Source organism: Leptinotarsa decemlineata, unplaced genomic scaffold, assembly GCF_025532065.1.
Source record: "Leptinotarsa decemlineata unplaced genomic scaffold, Ldec_3_MD MMD2_tig00000010_RagTag_RagTag, whole genome shotgun sequence".
Classification (NCBI taxonomy): Eukaryota; Metazoa; Arthropoda; class Insecta; order Coleoptera; family Chrysomelidae; genus Leptinotarsa; species Leptinotarsa decemlineata.
In genome coordinates, this window is record NW_027412538.1 from 13819368 (window position 1) to 13829443 (window position 10076).

At 35.0% G+C, this 10076-nt stretch overlaps 1 protein-coding gene across 2 annotated transcripts in view; it reads left to right on the forward strand.

The window, feature by feature from the left end:
- LOC111510050 (uncharacterized) overlaps positions 1 to 10074 on the forward strand; it is a 51269-nt gene extending 41195 nt beyond the window's left edge. For both annotated transcript variants that reach the window (XM_074171537.1, XM_074171538.1), the window contains exons 6-9: positions 1658 to 1894; positions 4495 to 4714; positions 5966 to 7440; positions 8127 to 10074. In XM_074171537.1, the coding sequence (XP_074027638.1) occupies positions 1658 to 1894; positions 4495 to 4714; positions 5966 to 7440; positions 8127 to 8409 (2215 nt within the window). In that variant the 3' untranslated portion in view covers positions 8410 to 10074. The remainder of the gene's footprint in view (positions 1 to 1657; positions 1895 to 4494; positions 4715 to 5965; positions 7441 to 8126) is intronic.
- Positions 10075 to 10076: the final 2 nt, after the last annotated feature.

Consider the following 10076-nt stretch of genomic DNA (forward strand, 5'->3'; position numbering starts at 1 on the left):
CAGGAATAGTTGATGTATTGATTATCTCCCCGATTCAACATGGTTTCAATCCAATACGCCCACTTTTACTGCTGTGACATCTTTTTACTCAAAAATCTTGGAGTACATCGAGGCTGGTGAATGCCCTGCTAGAATATTTTGTGATCTCAGCAGGGCGACGATATTATTAAATAAATTATATTAATATGGAATAAAAGGAAATGACCTTGAGTGGATAGTCTTTCACCAGAAAGAAAAGTCAATATGTTTCGGTGAATCAAAGATCTGAAAATAGTCATTATAAATGTATTTCAAATACTCAAGTTTTGACCATTGGAGTACCTCAGGGATCCGTGTTGGGACCGCTAGTATTTATATTATACTGTAATGATGTTGGGGCCGTGATTGTTAAGAATGCAGATGACACATCACTTCTAATTTCGGACAAAGACCACAAAATTTTGAAAGAAAAGTCTAACACGGTGTCAAATTATTTGGTTTCATGGTGTGCCACTAATTCACTTCATTTAACTCTCGAAAATTTATACTAGAACGGTTTCATCACAGGCAAAAAACCTGTTCAAATCTAAAAATTAAAACCAATGAGAATGAAAACACACTTTCTTTATCCGATGAATGTAAATTTTGAACTGGAAGAGTCATTGTAATAAACTAACATTGAAACTAAGTTCTGTTTCGTATCTGATACGAAATCTTAAGCTGATATTAACCACTGAACAGTTAGTAAATTATTATTATGCACATGTAGAATCTAGAATCAGATATGGCATTTGTCTTTGGGGAAGCTCTTCATTGGCTCCAAATGTATTTATTGTCCAAAAAAAGATTATACGAATTTTAGCAGGCGTTAATCATAGAACCTCCTGCAGAGATTTGTATAAACATTTGAAAATTCTAATTTTTCTGTTTATTTTCATTTTTGAAATGTGTATATTCATTAATACCAATAGGTCGAAATATGATCGCATTTCATCGCACCATAATGTAAACACAAGTGCAATGATTTTCACATAAATCCCGTCAAATAAAATATAATCGCTAACTTACTTTCTTACTTGGGGCTAAAACTTTATAACAAACTGCCCGAATCATTGAAAACTACTGATAGAATTCAGGTTTTCAAAACCACTCTTGATGTATGTTTGGTTTAATTTAACTTTAAGTATTATTTTATGTATGCACAAAATGCTATTTGACCTATGTTATAACTTTGTAAGTTCTACAGGATTAATAAAGTGATTTGATTTGATTAGATTTGATTGTTGTTATATCCATTATTTCATACAATTAATCAAAAAAAATACAAAAAAGTCAGACTCTTGTAATAAATATCGTAAATATTGTTTAAACCCTATAAATAATCAGACTGGTTATCCAAAGTACATCTTTCTTCCTACTTATGATTGAATGATGACAGAAATCTTTCCAATCCACTTCTCAAAGAGATCGTAGTTGTTGACATAAAGCCGCAGTAAACATCGCGCTGAGATCTTTTGCCAAAATACCTCGGGTAGAAATTTTGTAAATTGAGTTGTCTCCCAAGAACACACGAAATTATCAAAACTTACGCCAACTCTAATTAGTTTTGATACCTCAGACATTTTGACATAAACTCCCCGAGCCAGTTGATTGGCTTAATATGACGTATCTTCTCCAGAGGCAAACTTAGCAGCGGTTCTTACTGCGACCGCTTATTAGAAGGTTGCTCCAGGAGGCTGTGTCGCATTCAGTCTCCCAATTATCCAGGGATCTATCCGAGGAATGTGAGCTGCCACTACAGAGTTCGAGAAAGGAACGTTCCCCAAGGAAAACACGCCCTAATTGCCATCAGACAGGCAAATTTCCACTACAAGGAACACGTCAGCAAGTTTGATAATAGCGATCGACTTTTGAGGTGAGTTACTCAACTGGTAGTTGTTGCATTGTTACGGGAAGCTATTGTATGGAGTTGATAATCAAGAAGATGCAACATTCGCTGACTACGCGGAGTTCAGAAACTTAGTTTTCAAATAGGGTGAGTTCAAATGAACTTGAACTCGAGATTGATGAAACTGTGATGTAACCACTGATTCTATAATGTATTGTCACAATTTCTATACACTGTAATGCAATTACTTCTGGATGTTTTGGGTTTTCACTTCCCTTTCATCAATAAACTTTATAAAATGAATGAATTTTGAAGGGAAAATGACCAAATTTGTCCAGAAATGTTGCTGCTTTTGAGTGAAATTCATTCGACTTACACTTACACTTACACTTACACTTTCAACTATATGATGATATAAACCCAGAAACAAATTCCAACATTGCGGTTTCTACGTTAAGAACAACTCGATCACTTCGACTAATATAAAATACACGCTAACATTTATTCATTATGAGTTTTCTTCAATAAATCAAGAAAGGGAAGAGATGTTTCCGAAACAGGTTGAAAGAAAAAAGTGAGGTTAAAAAGTCTATAGATGAAATCTATAATAAGAAATGTAACTAAAAAATTGGATAAATCACCATCCGATATTTATTCAAAAGCATCAACATTCAATATACACTTACTGGCATAAGTATTGCATTAGACCCAAATTTTATGAAGAACCAGATTTCAAAGAATGAAGTAGGTATATCTTAATCTGTCATAGGATCGGTTACCACAAAAAATCAGCACAAAAAACTAAGTCCATGGTTATATTAAAATTTTCAAATTAAGAACTTAAAATCAGTGAATTTTCAATACGTGTCTGATAATATAGCGGCAGTTATTCATATGTAATGCCTGGTGCACGTTTATCTGAAGATCATATGAGAATTGTAACTTTGCTTGAGCAAGGGTAGATCCAATGGCATATAACGAACTAGGTTTCATCTAGAGGACGGTTTCTAATGGTGATCTCGAGGTTCACAGAACGTGGTCATGTTCACGAAATGCACCGCCACGGTCAGAAAAAATGGACAACACAACGTCAGGATCGATACCTGTTGCAGTATCCACACAGGAACTCCTTTGAAACAGCACAAGGCTAAGGAAGACATTTTCATCAATTTGTCAAGCCGTACAAAGCCGCATACAGACGAAGACGTTTGAACTGGGCAAGAATCCATTCATAATGGAACCAATGTCAGTGGCGAAATACCATGTTTTCCAATGAAAGCCGTTTTGGGCTTATAAATCAACGTGGAGGCATTAAGTTGTGGGTGGTATCATCTATTCAACAAGAACACCATTAATGATTGTACCTAGGACAATGACGGGGTAATTTAACTTTCAAAATGTCATTTTGGATGTGGTTCGACTGTTCCGTGGCGCCATAGGTGATGATTTTGTATTTAAGGATGATAATGCCCCACCACATCGAACACTGGCTGTGCAAAACGTGGAGGAAAAAGGAATTGCAGGGATAGATTAGCCACCGAACTCATCAGACGTGAATCCGATAAATTATGTTTCGAGTTACAAGGGCTAGGAAAGGCAATATATCCTATTGAAAAAAGTAGAACAACTATTATGTACACTTTTCATTCATTTGGAAATCTGTCATTTTCTTTCATTTTATGGATTCTCATAATTATATTCTTGAATGAATTATTGAAAAGTACAATATCGAATATTACAAGAGGAAGATTAAACTGTCTTATCCCAAGAATATAAAAGTATACATTTGTACATAGAATAATAATGACACTAGTCAAAGAAACAATAATCAAAAATATCCAGGAGAATAATTGATTCTTGTACGGGTCTTACGTAAAAAATACTTTGCATTGGAAGTTACTTTAAATAACAAAATTACATTGAATATGTACACACAGACACGTCTAGAAATTAAAATGTTTGTGGAGAGTGTAATTATCATCATGAATAGGTGACTCAGAGGATACAAAAATAGCATGTTATATTCTGAGGAATATTTGTATTTTTTCAGAGTGTTTCATATCTTACTCTGATTGTTAACAATTCAAAGTTCAACATTTATGAGAGTTTTCGAATGAAACACCTTGTTTATTGGTCGACACCCTCGAATTCTACTTTAAATTAGCTCTTCAGTGATACTAATACATTATATTTGTTATACCTAATCGTTTTCATAAATATTTTCAGAAATCTGAAGAAATTAATACATTTTGAATTTGAAACAACAGAAATGATAGTCACATTTAGAATACAATTTCAAGATGTCTTTTAGCTTGCCACTGAGTAGCGATTCTTGGACAACACATTTCGAAAACATATTCCTGAATCAAAAATCACGTACCTTCTTGTTGAGAATGTAGTCTCAAGCAATTCCCATTCAACTTTCAAAACACCTCAAAGATAATCCAACCGTGTTTGAGCATATCTGATAAAAATGACGATCTACTGAAACTTCCAATTCAGGGTCTTCCCAATTTTCTAATGAAGAGTAACGCATACTATATTCCCAAACACAGTTCATAACAAAACTCCATGTTTTATATTTAAATGTTTATTTTCTGTATATCACGCTTATAGTAATGTTTCAGAATATGGGACCACTGTAATATGATGCAGGATTTCATTGAAATTCTCGACGGCTGGGGATCTACGGCCATAACTTTAGCTCACTTATGCAGCGGAGAAACTATTCCTGAAATCATCAGCAGTGGACCAGAACTCGTAGTGAAATTCCACACTTCTCCATATGGAAATCCGTTCCACCCGCTGCCTATATCCTACTTACCCGGATTTGAATTAGAGATTGAGGTATGGAGATGTTTCTTAACAGCCTTGAGCGCTAAAATAATCCACCCAATCTTAATGCCCCAGGATGGATTCGTTGAAACATTAAAAGGAGAGTCCAGAGGAAGTGCTTAATAATAACTTGTTGAAAGATAGGGTGAAGTCTGAGATGGTTTATTAGGTTATTTCAAGTGTTTCGACCGTTTTAATGTTATGTGTTTTTGTAGCCACATATCTCGATGCATATTTATTCAATTGAGTCGTGGTATATATTGATTGATAGAGAATTGTGTACTCAATAGATTAATGCTGTTCATTTTTTTCCACATTTTAATTTTTTGCCTAGGCTCATTGCTATATGCTGTCGGCCAATTTTTCTTAACGAATTCAAATTGAACCACAGCTCTGCCGAAACAGCCCGAAAAATCAACCAGCCATTTGGCAATGATAATAATAATAATAATATAGCATTTATTGCCCAACAGAAACCACTGACAAGGCAATTTTCAAAGAATAGCAAATATAATATAATTAGAAGTAATAAAACAAGATTCATGTTTTAATTCACTCTAACTGCAGTTAAAAATATCACACATATTTAAAAAAATTTAAGCATTTGAACATGTCACATCAATTGGACATATTATTTGTTTGAGCTCTTTTGTACAAAGTGATATTTGATCCGGACTCGGCACATGAAATCTATTTGTGATAATAGTAGAGGAGAGTCAACTTCACCATTCGAAAGCTTATGTAGAAATATTGTGGATGCTTCATTTCAGCACTTTTCTTAAGATACAAAATCTTGCGTAGTAAATAATAGTAAATGAATAAATTATCTCCTCAAACTGACAGTTTGAGGAGTGCCAGAAGATGACAGTACTACCAACTGTCGAAAGCGGTCACAGATAATTAATAGAAGATATAAAGCTTCAAATCCTTTTTGTAGAATTTAATATTGGAATATATATATATATATATATATATATATATATATATATATATATATATATATATATATATATATATATATATATATACTGCTGTAGTCTCTCTCATTTCTGAACAGATTATACCTAATATATTTTTCAATGCAATTACGGACAGTTCATCAAACTCATATGACTTCATGTTCTTCATCACATGAAAATTGACAATATTTTTCTGTACCATTCACCTTGATCTAGTTGATATTTGTTGTTAACGCTTCCGCAGAGTTATTTTCCTAGACCCTAATGCTTATGGTAGAATATACTGACTCATTTTTCCTTCTAGGTATTTTATGTGAATAAAGAATCTCCAACATACATCGAACACGGAAAGAAGTGCGAATTCCTGGTAACAACCTTTGAAAATACTTCAGGATACCTGAAAAGTCCTCTTCACTCACTCCCCCCCAATACAACCTGTCATTACCACTTCCGGGGACACGCTACAGAGATAGTTTGGATATCTTTCATCAAATATCAAGTCACCAACGAAAGGCAGACGGATTTCAATGCGGGAGATTGCGACGTCCAGCTACAAATTTGGGACGGAGATATAAAAACCAAAAACACTATTCCACTAATCGGCCAATTCTGCAAGGACGACAAGCCCAAGTTGTGCGATCACCATTTGTTGAACAACCTTACCAGACTCACCCGACCGTGCGGTTTGAGTGAAAGCTACGTCAGTACAAACACTGACCTCACCATATCCCATTCCATCAGGTACGGCAGCATCATGTATCCAGTGAAATTCATACTCAGATATGAATTCGTAGACTTGTTCCAAGAGGGAACACAGTTCTCCAGAAACCCCTGTGATAGACTCTTCCGAGGCTCGAAAGGAAGATTTTTCTCGCCGAAAATCGTCTTCCTTTTCGGGCGAGGTGGAAAACAAGACTTGACCTGCACATATCAGTTCGAATCGAATGATCATCAAAGGTTGAAAGTTACGTTCAACAAGGCTCAATTCGGATCGAAAGAGTGCCATTCGGTACACGATCCAGATGCAAACAGGTGGGAGTGTAGACCTCATAGGGTGGATGAAGGAGTAGCTTTCATCCAGATTCTGGAATATCCGTGGAACGACGTGGAGTTTGTCCGGGATTGCATTTGTCATAATATCGCGGAACCGTTCAGTATCACCACCAAAACCTCCAGTAAAGTGGTAGTTAGATTCGTCGTTAAAAAAATGAATCTAACGGAGGATCATAATAGTTACTTTTTCGACGCAAACTACGAGCTAGTTCCTAGCGAAAACAATTGCTTGAACCCCTGGAGCAATAGAAGACTTCGGGGTTCCAGTGGTGAAGTAACTATACGGAATCAAGAACAGAGAGAAACAGACGACACGTTTTATCAGAACCACAGTGTTACATTTTGCCTGCAGCAGCCTTGGTTGATCGAGCCAGAGGAAGAGAACAACTTCATCTACCTCAAGATCAAAGGTACACAGAAGAGGGACCAAAGGCTTTGTCCTAGCAAAAATCGGATTCTCGTGTATCCTGCAGGTGAAACGAAGGTGGTTCACGTAATCTGCCCTCATCACGAGAGTGTGGATGATGTTGTGGAGATGTTTTCTGAGGGATGGAATCTGTATAATCGTAAAAAGATGCGGGATAAAAATTCCAGAAGTTTCATAATTGAATTTTCGAGAAAAGAGACTGGTAACTTTGCTGTCACGTGGATGGAGGTATCGAAAAATCCAGCGTTGATTTTGCCTAATTCTTTTTCAGTGATTGCACCTCCAGAATGTCAACATAGGTGAGTTCAAGCTATATGTTTTATTTGATTATTAGATATTCATTAAAACATAGTACTAATCTACTGTTTCTAATATTGCATCAGTGATTTTCGGCTCATATCAATATGGAATACATAAAGAAGTGGAAAAAATGTATTTCATCAATGATTGTTTACTGAAGATATATCAAAATAAATAATTATATAATGGAATTAGAACATAGCCTGAAAATCCTTTTCAAAAATCATTTTTTGAATTCATTTGCACCATTTTTGTTAGTTTAGTTCACAAAAACCTGTTTTATTTATCTTCAATTGTGACAATATTGTGTTGGAGAAAAATTCTGGATACCAGAAAAAATCTATGTGTCAATTTGTATTTTGAAATGTAAGTATATGAAAAATTGAAAAACACGAAGAAAGTATTGAATATTATGCCATATCCTTTTCTCTCTGTTGGTTTTTATAATTCAAGAATGAGAAAAAAATGTTAATTTTTAATCAGCAAATATTTCATTTCTGGAGAATGGGAATCGTAAAAGATTGAGCAATAAAACTGATTTCAAAAAGTTCCTCAAGAGTTATTAAAAGCTGAGGGAGGTTCTGTCAAACCCCTGCAGTGGTTTCAGTTCTGATACAGTTTCCAACTCCAACAAAAAAAACATACTCCAATCACCAAACTTCCTGATATCTTTCAACTCTTGCAGCTGTCCGGAGCTGGGGGCCTGTATAAGTTCGGAACTTTGGTGCGACGGCCTGAGACACTGTCCCTCGGGAAACGATGAGCAGGAATCCAACTGTTCGGCCCACAGAGGATTTCCCACGGCCTACTTGAATTCGGTCGCCCTAAGTGCGGTCGCTGTGGTAATCCTGATTTCGGTAGTTGTTGTATCCGTTTACATATTCAAGCACTGCAGACACAAAAGAGAGAACGTCATGGTGTCTGTGACAGAACACACTTTTCTGGATTTCAAAAGTGGATTGTGTTGACGTTGTTATGTGAGGATTCGCGGGATTTGTACAGGACATTGAGAAAAGTGCTGTTGATTTGTTATGGTTATCATTGAACTGGTATGTATGTAGTGAGTTTGAGCGAACAATACCTGAAATATCTTTTGTTTTTGTATAAAGTTATGGAAACCAAACAACTTTTGTGTTGGCGGAAAAGTTCGAAAACCATAATCACTTCCTGAATATATTGAATGGCTTTCTAAACAAACCATACTTCATCTTGGAATAGAATCTGAATCAAAAGTACTTGAAACATTTCTAATATCATCCAGACATAAAAGTGCCTTTTAGATAAGAAATATTTCGCCAGGTAGTACATAATAAACAATGCAAAGCTGACGCATTCTTTCGAAAAGCTGGCAATCTTCAAAAGTCCCCAAGAACGACCTCATTTTTAATATTTCTTTTAAAGAAGGAAAATAATAATTTATATTACTTAAAGAACTAGAAGTGTCGGGCCTAACACATAGATGGCGCTAGTCTTATTGCATTCACCGCTTTTGCAGTCAGTACTAACCTTTAAAAGGAAGCTGTTGAAATTTCATGATATTTCACTCAAAAGTTTGTGAGTTATTGTGACACTACTTTTGTTATTTCCGAAACAATGGATCAAAAACAATTCCGTGTTTTAATTTTACACTGCTACTTAATAAAAAAACCGTTCAAGCGCAACATCAGGAACAACAATTAAACGTTGGTTTACTGACATCAAACGTGATCGTATAGACACTGATGGACGTCCAAAGAGGCAGTAACTCCAGAAAACATAAAAAAATCCACAAAATCGTTTTGAATGATCAAAAAGTGGAATTGCATGAGTTACCTGACATTTTGAAGACTTCTTTTGCTACCTATTCAAAACTGCTCATGAACCGATGAGCTACGAAGGAAGAGAGTGGGTTTTCCATTGCTTGCCTTCATGCTGTTTGAAGAAAAAGTTGTTGAACTGGAAACAATTCTGTTCCATGCAAATTTTTTTTGTATCAAACAATATGAAACAAATTTTTAAAATGTTATTCAAGCTGGATGAAATATAATTTTTCATTTAGAGTAAAAAACGAAGAAGTAGGTTTAACCTACTTCAATAACGTTCTACAAAGCTGTTTTGAAAAATTATTTAATTTCTAATAAATGATGTTTCTGAAGATTTAGATGCCACTCAATATTTTCAAAAAAGGCAGGTGATGCTAAGTACCGACTGAAGTTTTTGAACTTTTCTTTAAATGAACTCTCATGGTTCCGGACAAACATCATCAAAGCTTCCTAATTTCAAAATGAAAGTCCGCAAAGAACACGGGTAATCCATCTGAATTTTCCAAAAATAAACATTACAACGTCGAAATTTTCTTGAGAAACAATTAATAATTTATCAACCAGAATGTGGTACTTTCTTAATCGAGAATTGAATTGAAAGAAATGTATATTTTTGTGAATTCCACACATTACGAACTCAGCAATTGAGCGCAATAATAAAAATCTGTGAAGTTTCAAGTTAGGTTAGGTTGAGGTTGATTATTCTTCAAAGTATACTCAATCATATGTGATGTTTAGTACAAGGGGAGAAAAGTATTACTTCAATGACTGACAATATCTGTTGCAATGTATTATAAAAAGTTTTTATGGGAACTGATAAATAAACACATGAA